At 51.0% G+C, this 27,742-nt stretch overlaps 1 protein-coding gene across 6 annotated transcripts in view; it reads right to left on the bottom strand.

The window, feature by feature from the left end:
* kifc3 (kinesin family member C3) overlaps window positions 1-27,742 on the bottom strand; it is a 42,753-nt gene that overhangs the window by 14,215 nt on the left and 796 nt on the right. For 2 of the 6 annotated variants that reach the window (XM_035418379.1, XM_035418377.1), the window contains 7 exons: window positions 8,006-8,126; window positions 5,843-5,982; window positions 3,576-3,924; window positions 2,253-2,410; window positions 1,642-1,707; window positions 921-1,052; window positions 182-421 (listed from right to left, as the gene is read on the bottom strand). In XM_035418379.1, coding sequence (XP_035274270.1) covers window positions 182-421; window positions 921-1,052; window positions 1,642-1,707; window positions 2,253-2,410; window positions 3,576-3,924; window positions 5,843-5,982; window positions 8,006-8,087 — 1,167 coding nt within the window. In that variant the 5' untranslated portion in view covers window positions 8,088-8,126. Of the gene's footprint in view, window positions 1-181; window positions 422-920; window positions 1,053-1,641; window positions 1,708-2,252; window positions 2,411-3,575; window positions 3,925-5,842; window positions 5,983-8,005; window positions 8,127-10,647; window positions 10,670-15,774; window positions 15,955-19,321; window positions 20,475-27,742 lie in introns of those variants that run through there. The other 4 variants (XM_035418375.1, XM_035418374.1, XM_035418378.1 and 1 more) reach the window with 4 other exon arrangements.

The following is a 27,742-nucleotide window of genomic DNA, read 5'->3' as shown; positions in this document are numbered from 1 at the left end:
CAGAACAGTAGTTGGACGGACACAGACACAGGCAGATACAGACACAGTGGACAGTATTGAACAAGTTTTTACCCCCCGCCTGGCCCCACCCACACCCTGCCCGTGCCCCCCCCCCCCCCCGTCCCTGCCCCCCGGGCCCACCGCACCCCGGGCCCACCGCACCCCGCCCCGCCCGTCTCACCTTGACCTGCGGGGGCAGCGCGGCCTGCTGGGACAGGGCCTGCTGGCAGTCCCTCAGCCTGCGGCCCAGCTGCAGCTCCACCTCCGCCCGCTCCCGCTGCGCCTCCTCCAGCCGCAGGGAGAGCTCCTCCAGCCGCTCCGCCTTCTCCTCCTGCCCCCGCTGCACCTCCCCCAGCCGCCGCTCCAGCCGCTGCACCTCCTCCCCCCGCTGGGACAGCGCGGCGCGCAGGCACTCTGCATCCTGTGGGGGGGGGGGGGGGAGGGGGGAGTGGGGTGGAGAAAAACCCAAAATAAACTCGACTGCTGTTTGGCCCCAAACAGACTGCACTCCACGGCTGACTACCTGGCCTGCCTTGGTGACAGAGAGCACACAGAGAGAAACCATGACAACCTAGTGCAGGATCAGTGAAGACAGGCCAGTGTGTGTGTGTGATTCTGGGCGGGTGTGTGTGTCAGTGTATGTGTGTGTTTGTTTGTCAGTGTATATGTGTGTGTGTGTGTGTGTATATGTGTACGTGTGTACATGCCCTGCTGACCTGGCTGTGCGGGTGTGTGTGAGTATGTGTGTATGTGCGTGTGTGTGTGTGTACGTGCATGTATGCGTGTATATGTATGTATGTGTGTGCGGGTGCGTGTATGTGTGTGTGTATATGTATGTATGTGTGTGCGGGTGCGTGTATGTGTGTATGTGTGTGTGTATATGTATGTATGTGTGCATGTATGCGTGTACGTGCCCTGACCTGGCAGTTGGTGCAGGTGAGCGGGGGCTCTAGCGCTTCCCTCAGCGAGGCCTGGCAGGCGCTCAGCTCCTGTTTGAGCCGCTCGTTCTCTGAGACCAGGATCTCCAGGTGCTTCTCCAGGTCTGTCGCCCCCTGGTGGAGACGGAAGGGGCTCAGCGACACGCGGAAGGGGCTCAGCAGTGACACTCGGCGAAACGTTTCTGTGTTCTTGCGCAGTCGAGCCGTAAATCTCGTTACGAACGCGGGGGAAAACCTGGCTCCATGTGATGGAATTTAAAGCTGCAGCTTTGAGGGGGAAGGATGAGGAAGCTGGAGGGGAAACTCCTGTAGGACTGGTTTAGCCTTTAGGGGGGGCTTTATCTTACACAAACCGGATTCTAATGACTCGCCTCTTTCTCCATCTCCTTCCCTCTCCCCCCCTTCCCCTTACATTCTCACCACTCTCTTACTCCCTCTTCTTCTCCTCTTCTCTAAAACTGTCCCTCCCTCTCCTTTCTTCTCACTCTCTATCCTTCTCTCTCTTTGACCCCCTACTCTCATTACATTTAATTTGGCAGATGCTTTTATCAAAAGTGACGTATAATAAGTGCATAGCGAAGGTCACTGAAACAACTACTCACTCTCACTCACTCACCCTCTCTCTCCCTCTCCTCTCTCTCTCACACACACACACTCTCTCACTCTCTCTCTCACACACACACACACTCTCTCTCTCTCTAACCAGCTCCGAGCGCAGCCGGTCCACCTCCTGGGTCTGGTCCAGCAGCTTCTCCTCCAGCTCCCTCACCTGCAGGACAAGCAGCGGTCAAAGCTTTAGAACCTTCGGTCGCACTTTTCAGTGTCTGCTGTGGGAGAGGCGTGACTGGTGTAATGGGACTCAGTATATAATGTGGGACAGGTGAGGGACAGGTGTTAGACAGGTGTGATGGGACAGGTGCGGGACAGGTCTGATGGGACAGGTGTGATCAGGTGCGAGACAGGTCTGATGGGACAGGTGTGATCAGGTTTAGGACAGGTCTGATGGGACAGGTGTGATCAGGTGCGGGACAGGTCTGATGGGACAGGTGTGATCAGGTTTAGGACAGGTGTGATGGGACAGGTGCGGGACAGGTCTGATGGGACAGGTGTGATCATGTGCAGGACAGGACTAATGGGACAGGTGTGATCAGGTGTAGGACAGGTGTGAGACAGGTGATGGGACAGGTGAAGGACAGGTGTGATCAAGTGTAGGACAGGTGTGAGACAGGTGATGGGACAGGTGTAGGACAGGTGTGATCAGGTTTAGGACAGGTCTGATGGGACAGGTGAGACTGCAGAATGGCGGTTGCGTGCCTGTGTGCGCAGCTGGAGGATGAGGGTCTGCTGCTCGCTGTCTCGGCTGCGCAGTCGGTCCTGCAGCTGAGCCTTCTCCTCCTGCGCAGGGCTGTGACAGCCTGTCAGTCTCTGCACCGCCGGGCCTGACCGACTGTCTGTGAGAAGCTGAGTAGCTCCTGCAGAGAGAGATACGGACACACACAGATACATATCATACACACAGAGACATATCATACACAGATACATGTCACATACACAGATACATATCACATACACAGATACAAATCACATACACAGACGTATCACATACACAGATACAAATCACATACACAGACGTATCACATACACAGATACAAATCACATACAGAGACATATCACATACACAGATACAAATCACATACACAGAGACATATCACATACACAGATACAAATCACATACACAGAGACGTATCACATACACAGAGACGTATCACATACACAGATACATATCACATACACAGAGACGTATCACATACACAGAGACGTATCACATACACAGATACATATCACATACACACACACGTATACACACACACACGCAAACAGGAAGAAATTACTGCCGACTTGCACCGCGTGACTCGTGCCGTTTCCCGGCTGATTTGGGGAATAAATATTCGCCCCAGGCTCCGCTGCGGGCCACTGACATGTCAGCACGTGCTGCGGGGACTACCCCGGCAGTTGACAGGGATTTCGGCACACCCCTGGACAGAAAGACCCGGAGGGCGAGCGGCACCTCCCTCCTGACGCGCTGACAGAATCGCACGAGCAGACAGCTGATTCACAGGACCACAAAGGAAACAAGTCCTGGCAGTGCTCCTGTGGCCATTCCCCATCAAGAATGCTTTAATCCTCACCCCAAAGAATTTCAATTCTCTCAAAAGCACCAAAAAAAAAAAATCAGTTTTTTTGTTTGTCAGTACTGTCATAATCAGCATTATGATTTAGTCACACAGGGTTATGAACTTCATCACTGAGTTTAAGACACAACTACATTTCAAAGAGAGGGACAACGACTTGCGTCTTAAAACCCTGAACGTAAACATGCAGGGTTTCTAACCGGGACACTGAAGTTATGACACACGTTTATTGTAACCTTCGAGTAAAACGTTGATACTGTGGATGCATGTGTAATTTAAAATGACAAAAAAAAAAAAAAAACTGTGAAATCCAAATTGCAAGCCTTTAAGGTAAACGCAAATGAAAATCTAAATCCGAATGAAGTCCCAGCCCTGGATTCCCACACCGGCCCTCTGCAGACCCTCGTACCCGTCCCGCGCGCGCTTCGTCGAACCCCCTCCTCACCTGTGGGCGGGGCTCTGTGCAGCTGGGCCTCCCGCTCCCGCAGTACGCCCTGCAGGCTGCGAATCAGCGACGCCCTGTCCCGCAGCTGCTGCAGCTGCTCGCAGTTCTGCTGCAGACGCTGCTCGCGATCCTGCTGCAGACGCTGCTGCTCGCGGTCCTGCTGCAGACACTGCTGCTCACGATCCTGCTGCAGACACTGCTGCTCGCGATCCTGCTGCAGACACTGCTGCTCGTGTCCCTGCTCCAGCCGCTGCTCGCGGTTTTGCTGCAGACGCTGCAGCTGCAGCTGCCGTCCGGCCTCTTGGCTGCGCAGACGGGCTTGGAACTCGCACACTTTCTCCTGAAGGGTCTGTGGAGAAGGGGGGCAGAGACAGCAAGCGTCAATCACAATTTTAAAAAAAAATAAAATAAAAATCACAAATAATAAGGGAATGGCCTGCTTACCACATGGTCCAACTATGAAAATAGAAAATTGGGACCAATACTACGTTCCCAAAATGGCAAAGAGTGATCTGATAACAACAGAGACCTGTGCCTCTCTGTTAGGACCATGAGATAAACTGACCCAGTTTCTACAAGGTCCTAGGAGGTTCAAGGGGGGGGGGGGCCAAACTGAGCTCTGGGTCACGTTAAGGACTCAAGCTAAGCTGATTCTATAAAATCCTGGGATTGCCTAAGGCAGTACTCAATAGCACAAGAAACTAAGACTCAACCATAAAAAAAAATGTAATGTGAGAATTACACATGATGCCATCCAGGAGCATGACCAGGTGACTTTCTGCCGAGGAACGTCAAGGCAAAGAGAGAGAAATAAAAGGAACAAAGAGAGAGAAAGAAAAGGAGTGAAAGAGACAAAGAGAAAGGGAGAAACACAGAGACACGATGATATGTTGAGTGACATTGTGAAGTCATGTGACACAGAGAATCCAAAATGCATGCCAGAGGTTCTCTCAGGGGGTCCTATTGTGAGGTCACAAGTGTGTGAGACAAAGGTCACATGGCGCGTTTGACCCAATCAGGCTCTCTTTGACAGTCAGCATACCTGTGAATGGGAATGCTGAGGTAGGCAGACCTGACACTCGGGTCAGAGGGCTTAAACTACAAAATATAAACACAGCCTAGATTTTCCTGCTGAACTGTCATTTTCTCAACTGATATCAAACACCAGCACACCTTTACTTCAGAAAAAAACAATGAAGAAGTAGAAAAACCCCTCAGACACGAGACTGTCGGCTGTCGCACAATAAAATTAAAAAAATTGACAGTTGGTCGGGTCTATTCGCTGTATCAGAGGCTACACTGTACCTTTAACGGAGTACAGCTTAGACCGTGATTAAGGGAGTGAAGTAGGACCACAGTCTGCTATCTTGCCCAAACTGAACGTGGGCTCTGATTCATGCCTGTCTAAGACGTAAAGTCAGGATCCGCCTGTACAGGTTGTTGGGACGTGTGTCTGTACAGTAGGTTGGGTGTGATTTGAATCTGCCCTGGTGGGTGTAGGTGGGGACCTTCGCTGTTGCAGAGATACTGCCTCACGGACAAATGTTGACTTGAATTGATGGCAATTGGCAACTTGAGCAGAAGAATGAAACTCTGTGCACGTCTATAATTAAACACAAACAGCGGCCCAAATCCAGCGACAAACATTTTACTCAGAGGTGAGCAGACATGTAAACTGTTGGTATGGCAACAGGAGGTTGAGGTAAGGAACTTAAGCTAGTGATGTCACCGTTAGCTTTCCCAGCCCTGTGGAGTCCTCACAAACATGCCAAAAACACACACACACAGACACACGCACACACAGTCCTCTCACACGCACGCACACACACACGCATGCACACACACACACACACATACGCCCATAACCACACACACAGACCTTACACACACACACAGACAGACCCCTCACATGCGCGCGCACGCACACACATACACGCCCATACCCACACACACACGCACAGACACACACACGCACACACACACACACGCACAGACATGCACACACACACACACGGCTGGAGGACCACTGGCTGACCAGAACGCTGACGCAGGGGCACACACGCACTCACTAATGGCATTAAAACTCTGGGAAAAGGACTGAGGTTCTGCCCAGCGCCTGTGTGGGGGTTGGGAGGGGGCTGCAGGGATTTGGGAACACAAAGTCACAAGACTGGATTTTCACCACTTAAAATGCAGTGCCAGGAACAGCAAGAGCGTGTGTGTGTGCGCGCGCGTGTGTGTGTGTACATTTTCCTCTCGTGACTCACCTGTATAAGAAGCTGTTGGTCACCTGTACTGCTGGTATCAGTGAGGTCGGAGGTCACACAGTGGCGTGGGAAGACTGAATTCTGCAGTGAGAGGAAGGAGCTCTCCTCCTCAGCCTCACTCAAGAAATCCACTGAGCTCGCTGTGGAGACAAAACAGCGCTTTACACGCATGTACACGCACACACACACACACACACACTCACACACACGTGCCTCAAACATACACACACACTCACACACACGTGCCTCAAACACACACACAGTCTCACACACACTCACACACACACTCTGTGTGTTTCTGTGTGATCGTTCTGGGTCTGGTAGATTGATAGATCTCAGGAGATTTGGTGAAGGTTGTATCTGTGAAGTGCATGTAGGTGAAACCTCTCATCCTCTGTCATGCGGCTAATGTATATGCCATCCCTGTAGTGTTTCAGCTTTACACCAGACTTACACCAGCTTTACACCAGGCTTACACCAGCTTTACACCAGGCTAATACCAGCTTTACACCAGGCTTACAGCAGGCCTCCATAACCTCCCAGATGCCTGCAGCAGGGCTTGGAGCCCTCAGTTCTTTCCCACACCAGCGCTATGCGGGTCTGTCCCCGTCTCTCACAATCAGACCGTGAGTAAGATAACATCCCCAGAGACGGGCCCGCAGCCGCCTGCCTGCAGTGTTAATGGCTGATGTATTAACCCCAGGTGAGGCAGGCCGTGTTGGCTTAAGCCTCATTCCCGCCAAACAGGTAAGGGAGAAGCCTGTGGGAGCCGAGCGGCTGAACTGGAGTCAGTCTCACCGCCGCCAGAACACAGGCTCTGTGGTTCAATAACCCACCTGTTACTACAGCACCTATCACTGACCCCCCATTAACACCAAGCAAGCTCTGCATACGTATGCTGAACCCAACACAACCGCACATCCAACACAACCACACATCCAACACAACCGCACATCCAACACAACTAGCCCTGTGCTAACCCTAACACAGCCACACATCCAGCACAACTAGCCCTGCTCTAAACCCAACACAATCACACAACCAACACAACCACACATCCAACACAACTAGCCCTGTGCTAACCCCAACACAACTGCACATCCAACACAACTAGCCCTGCTCTAAACCCAACACAATCACACAACCAACACAACCACACATCCAACACAACTAGCCCTGTGCTAACCCCAACACAACTGCACATCCAACACAACTAGCCCTGCTCTAAACCCAACACAATCACACAACCAACACAACCACACATCCAACCCAACTAGCCCTGAGCACTAACCCCAACACAAACGCACATCCAACACAACTAGCCCTATGCTAACCCCAACACAACCGCACATTCAACAAAACTAGCCCTGAGCACTAACCCCCAACACAACTGCACATCCAACACAACTAGCCCTGCTCTAACCCCCAACACAACCACACATCCAACCCAACTAGCCCTGAGCACTAACCCCCAACACAACCGCATATCCAACACAACTAGCCCTGAGCACTAACCCCCAACACAACCGCACATCTCACATCCTACATAAGTACTCCGAAAAACAGCCACACATCCTGAGCACCCGGCTCCACATTAACCCAACCATATCCTACACAACTAGCTGCCTTAACCCAACCGTACCTTCAGTACAACACAACCATACCTTCATTACACCTGGCTCCACATCCGTACCTCCTGTACCGCTGAGCGTAGATCCCCCCCCCCCCCGCGCACCATCCAAACTGCGCAGACACAATCACTGCTCCCCACTCCACTCACCTGCAGCCCAGCGACAGAGAGGACCGGCGTCAGCCAATAACAATAGAGCCAGTGTTTGGGAGCCCGAGTCATGACTCTCTCTGTTCCATGGCGACAGGACAGACTGGCTTCACTGTAACAGCACCTCCTGTTAACTCCTGTGCCTGTCTCTCCCGAAACACGTCCAGCTCAAACTGCGCTGCCTGTCTCCTTCCTGCTCTCTCTCCCTCTCTCGGTCTCATTCTCCCTCCCTCCCGCTTTCTCTCTCTCTCTCTCCCTTCCTCTCTCTCTCCCCCCCCCCACCCTGCAGGAAGTCTCCCTCTCAGTAATCTCAAAAATGCGGCAACACTGGATTTCTCACCAGCAGCCACCCCGCCTCCCCTCCCCCCCCATGTGACACTCACCGTCCAATGAGACGTCTTTCTTCCAGAGCTCCTGCAAACAAGGGGCGTGGCCGAGGTCCCAGGTCTTGCGCGTGCTGAACATGACCGCCGGGTGGAGGAGTGCGCTGGAGCGCCGAGCCGGCTGGAGGGAGGGAGGGAGAGGGGGAGAGAGGGAGGGAGGGAGAGAGAGAGAGGGGGAGAGAGAGAGGGAGGGGGAGTCAGAACTGCACACGCATGCATGTACATACACATACATAAACACACGCACGCACGCACATACCATACATACACACACACACATGCATGCACATATATTCACACTCACACTCACACTCACACTCACACTCACACTCACACTCACACTCACACTCACACTCACACTCACACTCACACTCACACTCACACTCAGACACAGACATGCACATATATACACGCGCACACGCACACACGCACTCACACTCACACTCACACTCACACTCACACTCACACTCACACTCACACTCACACTCACACTCACACTCACACTCACACTCACACTCACACTCACACTCACACTCACACTCACAGACACAGACACACACACACACACAGATCACGTTCACAGTGCCTGTGTGACCTGGTGCGATACACTCAGCGCTTCCACATTCCCAGCACGTATAAACCTGCCAGCCGAAGGCCAGACTTCCTCAGACACTTACAGTTCCTGCTCAGCACCATTTAATCAGGTTAGTCTCAGTGAACAGCCTTCCTGAAGAACAGCGTTCCTGATGAACAGCGTTCCGGAAGAACAGCCTTCCTGAAGAACAGCGTTCCTGATGAACAGCCTTCCTGAAGAACAGCGTTCCTGAAGAACAGCCAGCGTACAGTGAGTGGCCTCTATAGACTCTCTGATATGACTGCACATCAATGCCAAACATTCCTAAAAGCAACCTACTTTATCATCCAGACTAGTAGACACTCTTGTCAAATAAACTGTACACAATATAGTTCGGTAGACATAATAGATTAATTTCTTATTTTGAATTGAAAAAGTTCATTACTACTTTTTTTAGGATATGGCTCCTCAAATAATTGCAAATGCAAGACTTGCAGAAGGCAAAAAAAAACAAAACATTGAGGTTAAATGCATTTTCCAGAAGAGGGCGCCATTGCAAGGACTGACCGACTCAAGACTGACAGTCTCCCTGTCAGTACAGCAACAGCAGTACTGAAAGACTATGAGAAATCCACAGAAAAAGCACATTCACAGAAACATTACAACCACCAGGTAAATTAAATTGTGTCTAAAATGTGTTGTAGGTTTGTGACACCACCTGGACCAAGGCACTGTGTGAGCTTCTCCATGGCCAGACCACAATATGTTGGTGAGGGAGGGAAGGGAGGAGTAGAACCTGGACAACCAGGCTTAGCCTCCACCCCCCCCGCCAACCTTAAACCTAAGCCCCACACACACAGAAACACAAACACAACACATACACATGCACACACACGCTGTGACCAGACATTTGTACTGCTGTCAACAAATTCCTGGAGTAATCTTACTTATCTCTCTCACAGACGGTAAACACTTAGTGAGCGCGCACACACACACTCTCTCACACACACACACACAGCTTGGCAGCCCACTCAAACCCTGCAGGTTCTGGTCAGGTTCTCTGGGAGGGAGTGTGTTTCCCTGTAAAAGTGACGGACGTGACAGTGACTGTGACAGACGCGGCAGAGTGTCCGAGCCGTCTGCACCATCGCTGCTCTAACGAGGTGCAAACTGGGCTAGTAACCGCACGTCTGAGGTGAGAGATTCTGGCACACACACTCGCTTGCGCGCACACACACGCGCGCACATACTTACACACACACACACACACACACGCTTGCGCGCGCACACACACACATACACGCGCGCGCGCACATACACACACACACACATACACGCACGCACATACACACTCGCTTGCGCACTCACACACACACACACATACACATACACGCACACACACGGGCGCGCGCACACATGCACACACACACACGTACGTTCTGCTTCAATGCTCACTGGGACCAACAAAATGAGAGAGAGAGAAAGAGTGAGAGAGAGACTCAATGAACTGGGGGGAGATTTACGGGTAAATAATCCGATTCCATGGTGACGCACCTCCTGTCTGTCACCGAGCGCTACCACGTACGCACACGCGCGCTCCAGAGGGCCAACCCGCCGACCGTCATTACCGCCATTAAACTATAATCCCTCAAACGCAGTTACGACCAGCCCTACCGAACATCAACACAGCATAACCCGGGCCCTAACCATAACCCTAACCCTACCTCACGCAACATAACCTGGGCCATAACCCTACCCAGCAACACTACCTCCATTAAACTATAATCCCTCAAACGCAGTTACGACCAGCCCTACCGAACACCGACACAGCATAACCTGGGCCTTTCCAATGGCTGGTAGCATCACCACAACATTGTGAAAACGTTGCAGAAACATTGTGGAAACGTTGAGGAACGTGTGCTGGAGGTTTCGGCAGGTAAAGGATAGTGGCGATGGGCATGCCATAGCGGGACAGCCTCCCAAATCCAGCATTCGACACCCGCTCACCCCCCCCCCCCAACCCCCTCAACCCCCCCCACACACCACTCCGCCCTCGCTCTTACCGCACCTGGAACAGGCCGTCCCGCAAGCCAATCCTGTCCCACCAGGGGAAACCCAGGTCCCGTTCCAGCCAGCCCCGGTTAAAGAGGGACCCCATCCACCCCAACATCCTGAGCGACCCCCCACCTCGTCCCGACCCCCACGCTGCACCCGAGGGACCGAACACAGGTGCGTCCCGCTTTCGTATGGGACAACGCTGCCGCACACAACCAGGTCAGCCGCCTCCCCACGGCTAGCCCCGCCCACGGACACTTAAGAGAACTCATTTACCCATAATCCCATAATCCTTTAAGCAGATGCTCCTCTGCTCCACCCTGACTTTGTTCCCCTTTATTTTTGCTCAAGTGACCCCTGTGACATCATCAAACAAAGATAAGCTCCCAGGGGCAACAAGATGTTCATCTCTCATTTTTCAATGGGAGCAATCAATTGCATCGAACAACTCTTGGACAACAAAAATACAATCAATCGCACAGCAAAAATCAATTGCAAAGCAAACCAATTGCTATATATAATTATACATAAAATCTTTCAGAAATGAAATAATAAATATGTAAAATATATACCTTATTTAGTCTGACTTCACAGCAGTTGAGAACTGCATGTTTTTCCACTGAGACTGGAATATCATGGTATTGTTCTACAGTTCTATGTTGTCATTCCTGGAATTCCTCTCCCCCACTTTCATTTCATGTTAAATGATAGAGGAGGGGCAGGTGTAGGATCGTATCTCTTCTGCTGAGAAACAGACATGGGGGTGTTTAGCTGTGTTTAGTTTGTAGCACCAGTCGTTTCCATGCCGACTGGAGCGACAGGCTCTACCACCTGACTAGGCCCTCTAACCGGTTACCGTGGGGGAAGTATCCCATGGTCCCGAACACACAGGGGATTGTGGGTAAGTCTCATATCTAACAGTGCGCCCATGAGCTGAGGAGGACAAGGAAGTGAAATGTCTTATCTTTTTTGGGGGGGGGGTCATATAACCTGACCACAAAGGGGCTGATGGGATACGTAGTCCGGTCGGTCGTCAAAACACACAAAATGCGTGTCATGCCATTTCACATCTCTGAAATGTTGCGTCCCCTCGTGTATGCTCCCCCTGGCACGAGGCATAACCGAGTTTCAGTTCCCCCCCTTAGCTCTGGGACCGTGTGATGAATTGAGCGGTAAAACCGAATAGAGCTTTACTGTGTTCTGGCACTAAAGCGGCCTCTCGGCTGTGAAATAAAAATAAAAACCCCCACATCGTAAATCCAAGAGCGTTATCAGCGTCCTGCAGAGTAAATAATACTCCTGTTCCCTTTGCTGCAGAAAGAAAATACAAAAATAAAATAAGAAAAAAAACCCTTTCTGCAGCAGCAAGGCCATTCATGGTATCCGATGAGCCCCATCTAAAAATACAGCAGGCTAAGGCTGCACAAGCAGGGCTTATTAAAATTCATAAAAGGGGAAGAAATGAATTCCTCTGCCAAGACATAAAACACACGGCAGTCTCTTCCTGGAGGGGATAATCTGAGGCTGTCATATTCCTGCAGGCATCGGATGACTTATTAGCATCTCATTATATTTCCCCCCCCCACCCCCCCCCGTCGACATCTCCAGCGGGATGAGGGTATTATTCTAATCCCACGCAGAAGAGGATAGCAGAACCAATACGGCTCCGTACCGCTACAGTGAATCACTGCTAGGGATTCCTATGAACCCCCCCACACACACTCCCCCCACCCCACCCCACCCCAAAACCCCTGCCAAAGAACCCGGCTCCTCTTTGAGCAGTGCCCCATTTTCCCTATCAGTCAGCCCCACAGCCCCCCTGCAGATTTCACTCTTTTAGTCACGGGCTGCTATCCTGCCCGTCTAACCACTGCCGTTTCCACACAACGCATGTGTATGTGAAATGCACACGCATGTATAAGCACACGCAACACACACACACAGTCCATTTACACACAAAACAGACACGTGCACACACGCATAGAAAATACACACGCAGACATACACACACAAACACACAGATGCATTCATATGCGCGCACACACCACACACACACACAAACACACAGATGCATTCATATGCGCACACACACCACACACACACACACACACACAAACACACACATGCACACACACACGCGTAGACACACATGCAGCTCATCCCCAGTGTGTTGCTCATCCTCTAGTTGCTGACAGGCTGTTTTGAATCCATGTCGCAGGGAGCAGAGGGGGAATTGGGAGGGAAGGGGAAGGGGGGGAGTGGGGGGGGGGGGGGGGTTGGGACGGGACAACAGAAGATGCTGACACTGAAGCATCTCCAAACAAACAGGCTCTAACAGAGCTCTGCAGCAGATCCACTGGGACCTGCAGTGTGTGTGCGCGTGTGTGTGAGTGTGTGCGCGCACGTTTGGGAGTGAGTGTGCGTGTGTGTGCGCCCGCGTGTGTGTGTGCGCCCGCGTGTGTGTGTGTGTGTTTTTGAGCGCACAACGGTGTGCGTACAGTAAGTGTACACATGGATAATTTGGCATCATTAGTGGACGTGTGGCATCTCAGTGTTTTCAAACAAGCGCAGCGTTCCAGCTCAAGAGACACAAGTGAGCTCCGCACCACAGGAGCGTGACATCAGGGGTGCGGGTGAAGGGGATTATGGGTACAGGCATGTGTTCAGATACAGGTGAGTGGGTTTAGGGGTGCAGGTGTTCGTTCAGGGTAAATACGAGCAGGTTTAGGGGTACAGGCATGTATTAAGGCAGGGGTGTTAAACTGCAGTCCTGGAGGGCCACAGAGTCTGCAGGAATTTGTGGTTTCCTTACAATCATCAGCCAGGCAAGGCCTTGAGAAGGTGGTGCGTGGACTCTTCAGCCAATCAACAAGCTGAATCAATCACTTGTGCTAAAAACACAGAGAAAACCAGCGGACACAGCGGCCCTCCAGGACTGGAGATTGACATCCTTGTATTACAGGGATACGGATGAACAGATGGACCTTAGGTGCAAGTTCAGGGGAACGTGGATGATATCAGGGGTTCAGGGGGGCAGGCTCCAAGCTACAGGCCCATTAGCTGAGAGGGACAGGCACTGAAGTTCAGGTGTTCAGTAGGGCGGGGGGGGCAGGTTCCAGGGTACAGGCCCATTAGCTGAGAGGGACAGGTGCTGAAGTTCAGGTGTTCAGCAGGGCGAGCAGGTACGCAGGAAGGGGCGAGACACACCCCGGCAGCGAATGACTCGCTGCGTGTGCGATCGAGTTCGGTTTTTTCGCTCTGACTCATAACCCGCCCTCTGCTGATAACGCTGAAACACTCCCTGCTACTCCGTCCCCGGCTGACACGCAGAGAATGGAAATAAACATGTTTATGGGACCAGAGGCAGGGCCGCAGGCGGCTGGTCCCATGGCGAGCTGGCCAGAGAGAGAGAGAGACGGACACTCGGGTCAGAACTGGGGGGGCCGTTTCTAATGCTCAGACAGCACTTCATCACTGAGCTCTTTACCATCAATTATTCACACAGGCAGGACAGGGCTGCGCAGAGACTCGTCCAGCAACACCACCAAATACCGCCCCACCCTGCCCCAACTCCCCCTCCCAACCCCCCCAAGCCCCCCAATGCTGAGAGGGGTAGAGGTGGTTAATCGACTGCTGTCCTGAGTCTCTGCCTACAGAACAGGAAGCCCATGAGAAACCCAATCCCCCCCCCAAACTCACATCAAACTCATTATCAACACCGCGGGGTGTTAAAAGCTCTCTCCTCTGTGTTCTCCATTAGACCCACGCTGGAGGAGTTCTGTCTCACTGACACCTGCTGGGGGCCCATATGCTGAGTCTATAGCTGTGCTGTGGGTTACACACACGCAAACACACACACACACACACACACACACAGACTCACTGCATCAACTCTCACACACACACACACACACACACACACGCAAACACACACAGAGTCACTGCATCAACTCACACACACACACACACACACACACACACACACACACACACGCACGCACGCACGCACGCACGCACGCACGCACGCACGCACGCAACACACACCAACTCACTGTACATCAACACACACACACACATATATGCACACACACACACACATACACAGTCACTATACATCAACATGCACACGCACAACCACACAGTCACTATACATCAACATGCACACACACACACGCACACACACGTACTGGGGTTGCAGGTCACCAGCAAACCATGACAGTGGCTGTACGGTACCAAGGCAAGCCTGTTCCAATCATGAGACGTACAACGGTTACACCCCCACTCTCCCCGCCCCACATACAAGCCCATGCACTTTCAAACAATGCACCAAACGGAATGCACAAAAGGAACCATTTCTTCCTGAAACTGTCACATTAAACATTAATCTCAAGGTAAATCGAAGCACCTCTACCCCAGGAGGGGGGGGGGGGGGGGGGGGGTAAATAATTTAATTTCAACCTGATTCCAGCATCGATTCCCCGTCAGAGCCAGACGGCAGATTTAATCAGAGAGGAGGAAAAGAGCAGGAGGTGTGGAGTCAGACAGACGGGTACGGCCTGCAGAACGACTCTACCAGCAGCATCCCGTCAAAAGCCCCTCGCACCAGGAACAAAGGATTGTGGGATGCGCGTATGAGTATGCGCGCGCATGGACTGCGCCTGCTGCATGCTCCTCAGCACACCCTGCGCTTCTGCAGCCGCTGCGCATGCTGGCATTAGGGAAATGCTGACATTTCAGCAGCAGAAGAAAAAAAAAAAAAAGACTCATCTCCAGTGAGACCCAGATGAGACGGAACCAGACTGAGGAGAGAACAGGGGAGGGAAGGCTATCCTCCGTCAGCAAGCCACAAACGCCTGTCGCATTCCTTTTGTCCTGTCTCTCACTCCCTCTTCCTCACTCTTTCCCTCTCCCTCACTGTCTCTCACTCTCTCCATTCTCTCTTGGTCCCTCCCTCTCTCCCTCTCCATCTCTCTATTCTCTCGGTCCCTCCACCTCTCTCCATCAGTCCCTCCATTACTCTCTCCCTCTATCTCTCTATTCTCTCCCTCTGCCTCCACCTCCACCTCTCCCCCACCATCCCTCTATTCTCTCTCTCTCCCTCCCTCCCTCTCTCAGCAGGTGGGGGGGGGTAGTTACTCACCTCTCGGCGTGCGGTTCTGGCTGGCCGTTCATCGCCGCGGTTCCCTGCCTCCCCTCCTCAAATCCAGCGTGCAAACGCACAAACTCACAAACGCACAAACCCACAAACGTGCAAACGCACACGCCGATCCCTTCACGCCACTGCCGGCCACCGCCGCCTCGCTCTCTCTCTCTCTCTCTCTGTTCCCCTGCACCGTGCGCTTTCTTCCCGTCTCCTAGCAACGGAGGAATCCGAGCCACAATCGCAGGTCTCTTCGGGAGCCGACACATCCCCCCCCCCCCCTCCTCTTTACGCCTGTCCCTCCACACTCCCCACACGCACGATAAATTATTTACCCATAAATGAAGACGGGGGCCGAGCTCTCTTATCTCCGCCCCCCTCCTGAAATATTAATCAAAGAGGAGGGGAGGGCGGGGCTAGGGTTTCAGGCGAGTGACAGGTCGGTGGAGGAGGCCGTCATGCTGAAACCCTTCTTCCCCCTCCCATACTGTACTGCCCCAGTACTGGAGACTCTGGGATCTTTAAACTTCACATGAAACCCTTCCCTGCCCCACATACCATACTTCCCCAGTACAGAAAACTCTGGGATCTTTAAACTTCGCATGAAACCCTTCTACCCCCCCACATACCGTACTGCCCCAGTACAGGAGACTCTGGGATCTTTAAACTTCGCATGAAACCCTTCTACCCCCCCACATACCATACTGCCCCAGTACAGGAAACTCTGGGATCTTTAAACTTCGCATGAAACCCTTCTACCCCCCACATACCATACTGCCCCAGTACAGGAGACTCTGGGATCTTTAAACTTTGCATGAAACCCTTCCCTGCCCCACATACCATACTGCCCCAGTACAGGAAACTCTGGGATCTTTAAACTTCGCATGGTCATGGGCGACCATGAGCAAGGCCCAAGGTCAGAGTGTTTGGATGAAGAGCCTGAGCTGGCTGGGGATGAGGGAGGCGCAGGATAACAGAGAGGACTGCTTCTGCACAAGCTGTTCCCTCTGTCTGTAAACATGCACACTCCAAGCTCACAACATGCCAACGCACGGCTCCGGTCCAGCAGCGCGCTCAGAACACCCCTACACTGCACCCCAGATCAAGTGAACACGCACACACACAAAAAAAGGGAAAAAAAGAGTTCCCCTTGGAGATGGGAAATGGGAGAGAAACTAGGTCATCGGGAACAGAGTTTACCCATATTTCTGCACTTTTGCGTATGTGTGTGTGTGAGTGTGCCTGTGATTGTGTGTCCGTGTGCAAGTGTGTGTGTGTGTGTGTGTGTATGTGTCTGTGTGCATGTGAGTGTGTGTGTATGTGTGTGTGTGTGTATATACGAGTAAGCATGCAGGTGAAACTGCCTTGTTTCCAGGTAACGCACGTGCGCATGAATTATGCACGGGCGGAATCGATGGATGGGGTTCCGTTATTGTGAAGCAGCCGTACAGGAAGTGCAGACTTAGCCGGCAGGTAACACAATCCCCCAAAATAGGACACCCCCCACCCCCCACTCCACTCACCCACAACAAAGTCCAGCCCCCCCCCCCCACCCCACCCCACCGACATGCAGCCGTGTCTCGCTGTGACAAGAAGCCTCTCACAGAGTTACGGGAGGAAAGTGGGGGCTGGGAGGGTGGGGGGGGCGAGGGGGAACGGAATGGCCTAAATATGCGATCAGCTTCGGTTGCCAGATCAGGCTGACGGGCGAGGTGGGGGGACGGAATAAATTACCGAAGGAAACCAGCCCCCGCCGACCAATTTCAGTCCCCGGAGAAAAATGACAGCTTAAGGGACAAATTAATGAGGATTCAGCCATACTTTGGATAATCTGACAAGAAAAAAAGTGGTTTGGATAATCTGACATACGAGAAAAAGAAGATATTATTCTTAAAGAATACAATATTTGAATATGTAAAGTTGTCATGACCCCACCAACTCATTCCTTTGAACTGCATTCCAATGCTGTTTACTTAAAACATGAGAATTGTGCCGGTTTTATTCATCCAACATTTGCGAAGGATATCACAGTCAAAAATAACCCTCACACGGTGTTGGACTGAATCTGGCCCGCGCCAGTGCCGACTGTGGCCAGAAGCCCTCTAGAGGTGGCGTATAATTGGCTTTCTGTTGCCCAAGGGATATATGGGAGGGATATAGTCAGTGGGGATAGTGCTGTTCATTGCTTGAGCGCCCCCTGTTGGCTGTTCCTGCACTCGTGACTTGCTCTGTGGGCCCGTGTATGATTGGGTCTCCTCCCGCCCTGCTCTGTGTGTGCACAGCTTGCAGCTGTGATGTGAAAAGAAGCAGCTGGCTGGCACCGCTTGTTTCAGAGGAGGATCGCGAGTAGTCTTCACTCTCCTGAGCCGGGAGCAGGGACATATGAGCACGCTTGTACATTATACACAAATTACAAATTTTGGTGGGATCACAGATGCCAATTTTTTTTTAATTTTTTTTTTTTTTAATTGTAATAATAAAATTATTATTTAAATAGAAAATAACACTGATCTCAGCGACACATTTTCCTGTCTAAAGGAGAGGGACTGCACACCTCTTGGCATCAAGTAATAATTTCAGACACAATTTAAAAAATAAAAAATGCAGCATTCCATTATTTTAAGATTGACTGCCATGGTCCGTGGAATATCTGAATATCAGATGAATTTTTATTAGACATCACTGGTGACTGTATTATAGCCATCTCTAGTGACTGTATTATGGCCACAAGATTGCATTACCGGGATTAAAAATATATATATATATATGAAAAGGTGGATCTGCAGATTAGAGACCACTCTTCATTACATAACATCGCTGATCCCCAGCGATGCCCATCAGGGGCTGAGCTCTGTATTCCATCATTACTGCACTTTACCATTACGGTGTTCATTTAACATCCACAGCCACGCACGCAGCACGGCACCCTTTATGGTATGCATACATACAATCGGCACGCACACACACCACGGTTCACGACTGTCAACACCATGTCTCCATTTTCCAGACGGCAGAGCACATTTTTTCGGCACAATGATGGCAGAGTGTAAATGCAGAGCCTCTCTCCTCCCATCCATCCCTCTAACACTCCTCTACCTCTGCTACGCCCGCCAACAGACGTAGCAAATTTCTCCTAAAAAACAATACAGGCTTAATGGTTTCTATATGGCCCCGGACTTAAACACCTAAAAGCTAAGCTGTCCAAACAGAGAGAGGGACTCCTGGACAGGTGTGTTCCACTCAGAGGGTGCAGAATGCTTCAGCCAGATTCCACAGATTGGTCCCACACAGAGACACTACAGTCGCACCTGTACCCTGCACTTAGGCAAGGTAACTACCCACAATTCCTTCAGCACCAGTATCAATCAGTGACATACACATTTTAATTTAGCCAGACACCCTGACTGATGACGTCTGCTTAGGCAACTACCCATTATCATTATTATTGTTATTGTTATTATTATAACTTCCAGCTACTACCCCACATGGATGGGTGCTGCCCACCCGTAGGTACAGCCTGGGGGTGGCAGAACGTTTGTGCCCTCACCTTCATCCTCCTCTTCCTCTCTGGAACATTCTCAGGCCTGACTCTGGGACTCGGCTGGTCCTGGTCCCCCTGCCTGCGCAGACTGTCTGCAGGGCTGCGTCCGGCTGCGGAGCCGCAGCTGCGGGGAGCCTCGTCCCCCTTCTCTTCCTCGTGCCTCTTGTCCTCCTCATCCTCCTCTTCCTCAAGCTTCAGGGAGCGCCACCTGGCCCTAAACAGGCTGTGCAGGGTCAGCACCGCCAGGGTGCACAGAACGTACATGGTTCCCACGGAGACCCACGGTAGACCCGGTGACGGGCCCACGAACCTCCTCTCACAGCGACACCTCAGGTCAAGACTCCAGCTCTATCGGGCTTCCAGAACCCCCCCAGAGAACCCCCCCAGAGCCGCTGGAAAGCAGGGGCAGTCCAGCTCTGCTTCTGAGGGACAAAAGGCTGCAGACGGCCCACTTTCTGGTCCTCCTCGTCCCCCTTCAGGCCCCTGTACTCAGGGAGCTCCTCCCCTGCGCCTCCTCGAGCGCTGTACCTCCTACAGCGCGCCTCCTCCACCACAGTCCGCTTGATAACCAGAGTCCAGAAAGGTCAGCGTCCGTCCCCCTTACAAGCGTCCGGCCCGGTCCTCTCCACAGCTCGTGTGCCTGTCTCCGATCAGGTCAGGGGAGGCAGGTGAGGCCGTTTTGCATTTAGGGGAGTGAGCGAGTGGATTTGCCAGTGAAATTTGTGAAAGTGACACAGAGGGAGGGGGGTGGGTGGATAATCTGTCTGAGGGGAGGAGAATCCGGTCTAAGACGTCCTCCAGGTCCAGCAGAGGTCATTCGAGTGGAGATAATCCCCTATCGCCGTCCAACTATCGCAACTGCCTGGGCGCGTCCGTGTGTCTGTCCGGTCCGTGTGTCTGTCCGGTCCGAGCGTTTCGGCAGCTTCAGCATCGACTGATCCACCTGCGCCGACTCACCTGCGCCTTATATCTCACCTGGCCACACCCCCCCCCGCCCCAGCAATCAGGGCGTCGGTGAGGGCGGCTGTCCGTCGGAATGCCACGGAGACGAACGCCGCTGATAAGGTTCGGAGTTCCGCACCCCTCCCCGGGAGGCGAGAGGAGGAAACCTGACCCCGGGGACCGCCTCGAAGCGCCGCGCCGCGCCGCCAAGTCAGACCACTCCCGTCACATGACCTTTACACCTGCCCCCGCGGCTGGCTCTGTTCCAGCTCTGTTTTTTTTTTGCCACCGCCATTTCCACACTGCTGAAGGACGGCTTCGCCACGGCAACAAAAACAGAGCCGTAAAGAGCTTAAACGCACAACAGCGCCCTTTGTGATGTCACAGGCGTTCTTCTGGTCGTCAGCTCCGTCTTATCTTCTCGCCGATAGCAACAGGTCCGGTGAAAGCCTCTTCTCTTCCCTGGCTACCAGGCAGAGACGGTAACCAAATTCCTTCCTTGGGAGGGGGGGAAGGGGGGGGGGGTGGAAACAGCACTCTCCCTCTCCCGTCCTCCGTCCCTCTCCCTCTCTCACTCGCCCTTGCTTCCACTGACAGATGACAGGTCCAAGAGCAGCATCGTCCAGCACGAAAGAGTGAAATTCTGATCACTCCCTCCCTCCCTCCCTCTCTCTCGCTTCGCTCTGTCCATCTGTCGCCACGGCGACAGGGATAAGCGCGGGGTGTACTGGTGACCTGGTATTTGCCTGCGTTTGTGAGCGCAGTTGGTTGTTCCATGGGAGGGGGGGGGGGGGGGGGGGGAGGGGGCGCTGGCGGCGGCTAAATGAAATAAAACCGCTCTCTGCCACCGAAGCGGTGGCTCAGGATGTGATTGGTTGCGGCCTGATGAGACGACCTCTGACCTCATTCCTGGCGGTGCCACCCGGTGTGTTACACGATGGGGCCGGGTGGGGGGGGGGGGGTGTGTGTTGGGGCAGCCATAGAGGGCATCGGGGGATAACTGACACCCTCAATCAACCGCTTGAGTTGTGATATGTGAAACATGTTACAAAGGCCTCCAGTGTCTGCGCTCTAAAAGAAAGTTCCAGAAAACACACGGTCTCCTCCTGAGCCACACACACACACACACATATACACACACACACACACACACACACACACACACACACACACACACACACACACACACACACACACAAGCAGCCGCCTGGCAACAACAACAGCCTCGCTTATCATAATTCCACGAAGGTCAAACAGATTGTGGGTTTATGTCATGAAATGAAGTTCAATACTGAAATAAAACTTCATAATAAAGTTATATAACTTTATAAAGTCATAACTTTGTAATAATTCACTTAGCCTAACAAATCCGATATGATAAGCTTCCACCAAATTCTATATACGCTGGCCTACTTTCTCTGGGTGATAAAGAAACATAAATACAATACTCAGGCCTTTCCTCTTCAGTGGAACTTTCGATTTCGATTCAATTTTATTTGCATCGTGCTTTTTACAGAGAGACTCGGCCACAGAGACGCTTTACGGAGGAAACAAAGAAAAAAGAAAAAGAAAAAACAAGATCTGAATCCCCAAAAAGAGCATTTGAGGTTAAAAAAATAAAATAAAAACTAAATTAAAAAAAAAAAAAAAAAAAAAAACTTCCCAGCACTCAAAAAGGTGAAGGTGCGTACATCAGCCTACACTCTGAGTTGATGAGGAAGATGAGTGGAGGCGAGGAAGATAATCCTCTTGGACAGGTAACATGACAGGTCTGCAAGACCACCCCAACAAAGCCGCTCAGATAGTGAAACTGCAGCACTTTTAAATCCCAGGCTCCATCAATGGCTGAGCGGAGCATTTACACTGTCATCATATTCTCTCTCTCTCGGTCTCTCTCTTTGGTTTGTGCATTCAGTCAGCTCGTGATCATGTGAGGCGGGGTGAAAGTGTTTTCATTCACCTGCGTTTGTATGTTTGTCTGTAATGACCCTACAAATCGCCTTTCCTCAAAAAAAAAAACTGCAAGGGTGTCTGTCTCTGCCTCGCTAGTCTCGCAGTGACCCCATAACTTCTCTCCCTCTCCCACCTGCATTCCCCATTTCTCTCCCTCCCCCTCCTGCACTCCCTCTCTCCCTCTTTGTATATGCACACTATGTTTTGCATGAAACTCCCTCAGTGAGGGTCACATGACGGAGGGCCCACTCATCCGCTGACGGTGATCGTTGGCCATCCTAGGTGCATGGATGACTTGCACAACTTCATTGCAAACTGCAGTGCAGTGGATTGCTTTGACTGCATGGTGGATAAAAGATTCCACCTTCTGTGTGGTAGTAGAGAATTGCTTTTATTTAGTTGCAGTGTCCCAGGTTAAACACCTTGTCCACAGTTTTAGAGGGTTAGAGTAACAGTGGTGTTGTTCTGCAGAGTAAAGTACTCCTGAGAAAAGAGGCAGCACCGCAAGCTGACCAATTTCATTGTTGATCAGGCAAAACTGGCCATATTTAAGAGCCACAAAGCAGGGATGGAACTGCAAGTATCTCAGGGCTGTGTGCAATTGCTATTGGTGCTGCTTATTTCTCAGGCAATGTTGGAGTTTTCATGTTTCTGTTTCTCTTCTTCTTTCTCTCCCTCTCCCTCTCCCTCTCTCCACCAGCTCACAGCTCTGCAGTCTGAGGCAGCCAATCCCGTCCCTGCCGTGTCCTGGCCCTCGCTTTAAACGAGGTGGCTTCAAACCAAACACCTTCCTGGGTGGGCGCAGCCAAACACCCTCCTGGGCGGGAGCAGCCAAACACCCTCCTGGTAGAGCTCTTCCCCTGCAGCAGCGGCAACGGTTCATTCACAGCCCTTTCACGAGTGTATGACCCGGCAGGTGTGGGGTCCAGTCCCCCTGTGGCATATGACCCGGCAGGTGTGGGGTCCAGTCCCCCTGTGGCATATGACCCGGCAGGTGTGGGGTCCAGTCCCGCCGTGGCATATGGCCAGGCAGGCGTGTGGTCCAGTCCCCCTGTGGCGTATAACCAGGCAGGCATGGGGTCCAGTCCTGCTGTGGCATATGACCAGGCAGGCTTGGGGTTAAGTCCCCCTGTGATGTTGCTGATGCAGTTTCGCCCTTGAATGAGTTACACCTCACCTTTGTGGCTGCGATAAGGTTAGGAACAGGCCTAGTGACCTTAAGGTTGCAGGTTCCATTCCCAGGTAGGAAGATTACCACTGCTTATGTCGTCCTGAGTAAGGTTCTTAACCTGAATTGCTTCAGTATACATGTCCAGTGTACAAACAGGATATCTGAAAATGAAAAAGTCGCTCTTGCAAACGCCTGTAATGTCACGTAAGCTGAGGGGGAGGGGCTTTAATTAAAGTATATAAATCCCAAAAGGGAAAAACCAGATCTAAGTGCAGAACTAAATTGCCTTTATATTGCTATCATTTGGCAGATGCTCTAAGCCAGAGCCGAAAAACAACACAAACACAAGCGCATATTATCAGGGATTAAAGTGCAGGGGGGAATCTAGCCCTGTATAGATAAAATTAAATAGTGCGAAAGGACCAGGTTCAGTCAACTTGGCAGCCACCATTGGCAAGAAGCATCTAATAAAGTTACACCAGCGAACAAAACAAAAACTACGGGCTCTGGAATGGACAAAAATAACAAAAGTGCTCCACATCAGGGCATGAAGAGCTGAAGACCAGGAGGACCCAAGGTGCATTGTGGGTCTATCGGAAAATGGGCCCAGGTTCTCAACTGTCCTGAACACCGCGGGAAGCTCTTTCCAACACCGGGGGGGGGGGCATAACAGAACGATGACATAAACAGGTGCAGGGAAAAGAGGAGATTTCAGCCCTCTGTATTTAAAGGGCATACAGCAGAAGACTTTAATTTTAAAAATGGAATAAGCACTCTGCTTTTCAGTAAACAAAACTTTTTTTTTTTTTTTTTTTTTTTTTTTTTAAATAAGTGGGGGATTCAGGGAGATTTACCTAAATAGATTTACCCAGCAGTAGAATGAGATGCTCAGTTAACCTCACAAAAACTGTCCTTAAAAAAAAACAGCATTTTCCCTGTCGCTTACCCACAGTGCACTGCACACACCCTTCTCCTCCCCCCTCCCAGAAACTATTTTTAGGGAGTAAATTGCACAGTTTAACAGGACCGGGGGAGGAACACTGCATAAGCACATAATGACAGGGTAGATAGCATCGCCGCTGGGGTGTGGATGTGGGGGCAGGACTGTGCAGAACCCTATCCTGCACAGAGAGGCGGTGATGTGGCCCTCACAGCAGGGCTATGTAGGGCCAACAGGATGTGTGGTGTCCGGTCTTAGTTTATCATGTGTGCTCATTCAAATTATAGAGAAAGGTAGGGAAATACTAAGGCCTTATGCTTTAAATGCACATTACCTATCTCTGCGGGGGGGGGGGGGGGGGGGGGGGGGATGTTGTATAAAAACGATGACCCCCCCCCCCCAAAAAACACCAACCTTCACAAAACGACCAGCCCCTCCCCTTCCCAGAAAGTTATTTATATAAACACTTCCACCAGCTCAGCCTGTTCTGCCATTAAAGTACATGTTTTCACACAGTCTGTTCAGGCCCACTGACTGCCCATAACGGAAAAGTTGACGACCGTTGAGGGTGAAGTAAAAACGGTCTGTTTAAAGCAGTTAACATCTGCGTTGCACATGTCAGCGCGCGGTCGGGACATTTGGCTCTAGCCACGACAGGACGACGTCGCTTGCAAGTGTAAGCTCTGGCGAGAGATCCTACATGAATAGGGGCACAATTGGGACACAATACGGCTGCAAGTACCATAAATTCACCCGGGGGTTGAAACCGCAAAACTACGGGATTGCCCAATGAACTGTATAAAAACAGTACAGTCGGATCACTGGCACATTTCTGTGAACATCCGGAGTTTGTTCTCCATGCAACTCCTGCTTCTCGAGGACTGCAATTTCTCTTGGCGGGTGGCCTCACGAATTCACAGCTATATATATCAAAAAAAGTCAGCAAGCGAATCAGCCACATATCCACAGTTTCCCTGCACCCTCTCGTTTTCAGTGGCACAGCCAATTAACTCATCGCCTTCAGCTACGGAATTTTCATCTGCATACACTTTCTCTCGTTGACAAATGTTCACAGGGCTAATGTGCCGTGACAGCCGCAGGTTTTGCATCCCTTCCCTACTGCGTATTTTATCCATTAACAAGCGACAACGACCCGGGGAAACTGTAACAGCCAAAGCGACAACGGCTCTAAATCAGTATTCCACGAAATGTAATTATCTTTAATTAGTCTAAAGGCTCCATTCTGTGTAAATGTGACGTCCATGAATACGGAAACTCTCTTAAAAATGAAAATTTACAAGCGTTATTTGTGCAGACTTGGATTTACGCGTCTCAAGAGTCCAACGTGGTAAACGTACGCCCCCTGCTGGATTTATCGAGAACAAGCCTAGTCCTTTTGGCTAAGGCGAAGTCACAATGATCTGTTCTGAATCAAGGTCTTACATAACGGCCATATAAAGTTGCAACATTTCAGACAGAGATTTTGGAAGTAGGGACTGGAAAAAAAAGGGTGGATCCACGTAGTTCTTTCCCGAGCCACAACATCCTGCACAACTTCCGTAATATCTCAGCCACCAAGAATCTTTTCCCTCATGATCTGGACACAAGCTTAAAACAGGCAGCGTCAAACTGCGGCTATTTTAAAACAGCATTAGAAAATATATAATCCATTGTTTAATTTGTAAGCTAGACAGGCGAAAATACCAGGTCTGGGTGATTTTTAAAAAAACGTATACGATAGACTAATAAGTAGGTTACAATCACAGAATTTAAGGACACCAACAATATATTCCCCTGTTACTCAGACAATGAAAAGCTCGGAAAACAAAGACAAAAACAAAACTGCGCAAAATCGTTTGGCGTGGACTATTCTTTACAGACACGCATTTGATCGATCTATTCAAGGCCACGGGGGGCACAGGGACAATACCCCTGGAAAAGCGAAAGGCAGGATTTCTGAATGCGGAAAGATCACGAGTCGAGTCAAAAGCGCGGAGCGGTCACGTGCACCGTGGAATAAATGACGCAGACCGCCAGACAGGTCTCTGGTTTTCAAACAAAATATGAAACACACTGAAACATTAGGCTACTTAATTTCATGAACCTACATTTTTACTTCATTTTGTTAACCTAACAATATAGGTGCATCTCAACTGAAAATGTTTAGGTTAATTTGAATTAACCAAAACATTTTAACGTGTGAAAAGCTGAAAAATAGAAGTAACAAATGTCTATGAAATTAACCCTTTTTTTCAACGAGTAGCCTTGTGTAGTTCTTAAAAATCACTCGTCAATTGCAATAATTTATTTGAGCGCATAGCGATAGCCGACAGGCTGTAGAAATTCTTTTGACAGGACAGGAAAGAAAAGGCTATTTCCTCACTGACTCAGATTTATTTTTTTAACGAATAGCCTAGGCTTCCATGGGCGACTTTCAACCGAACAACTAGATATTTTTCCATAAGGTGACACATAAATCCGTCCATCTTGCAACCAGTTCCGTCACCGTCCTTCTATTTACCGTGAAGCTATTGTGATGTCTTCTTGCATGCACCCCCACCCCCTCCCTTATCCCTGTCTAAATAGCGGCAGATGAAGCCAGATGTCAAAAGCGTCTTTCCATCCGCGCGCTGCCCGGACAGTCCCGTGCGTTACCGCACAACCACCAGCCACTATCGCAATTTTCACGCGCACTAGAACATTCGGAGACACAAACACTGAACTTGACAAGAGATTAGATTAACTGAACCGAAAGAGTGGAACAACAAAAATGGAAAATTGGACGTCGAGTTTCTCAGCCGTGCTTTCCTCGGGAATTTGGCACGCTGGTTGAGCTAGTGGAACAGAAAGGAAGGATAGCCTCGGCTATATAGCCAATGTGCGGGGACGAACAACAGGGCCCCAAATGGCATATAGGGGTTGTTTTATATGCAGTGGGGATGTAGTCCACAAACAAGCTCTCCCACCCGGAGCGAAATATTTCGTGTGTTTTTAAAAACAGCCCTAGACTCCCCTATCAGAAATCGTAAACCACGCCACGCTGGCTCGCGGGTGGAAAACCGCCGACCTTTATTCTTCGCGTCCAGTGCCCATTCATGATTTAGAAACGTACAGACGCGAAAGACGTTTACATTACCAAACCTGTCATTCTCAATGCGCATATTGTGTAACCTATTCAGTCCCGTCCCGCTATCATTTAAACAGCCCATTGTATCCGTGTCAGCCACTCCGTTCCCACACGGTATGTAAGCAAACTAGCCCGTGCCGCGTCCTCAATTTGTTGGCCTTGTATTTAACGAATGTCTGATTTACGAAGGAATGTCTTGGCCGTACTATTAATAGGACATCCGTTGGTTGGATCGGCCCTGTCCTGGCACACCCGATACAATCTCCGTCAACGACTCCCACGTTTTGTTCAATC

This window comes from Anguilla anguilla, chromosome 5 (genome assembly GCF_013347855.1).
Source record: "Anguilla anguilla isolate fAngAng1 chromosome 5, fAngAng1.pri, whole genome shotgun sequence".
NCBI classification, from domain to species: Eukaryota; Metazoa; Chordata; class Actinopteri; order Anguilliformes; family Anguillidae; genus Anguilla; species Anguilla anguilla.
Note: the sequence above shows the minus strand (reverse complement) of the source record. Positions and strands in the feature narration are given on the sequence as shown.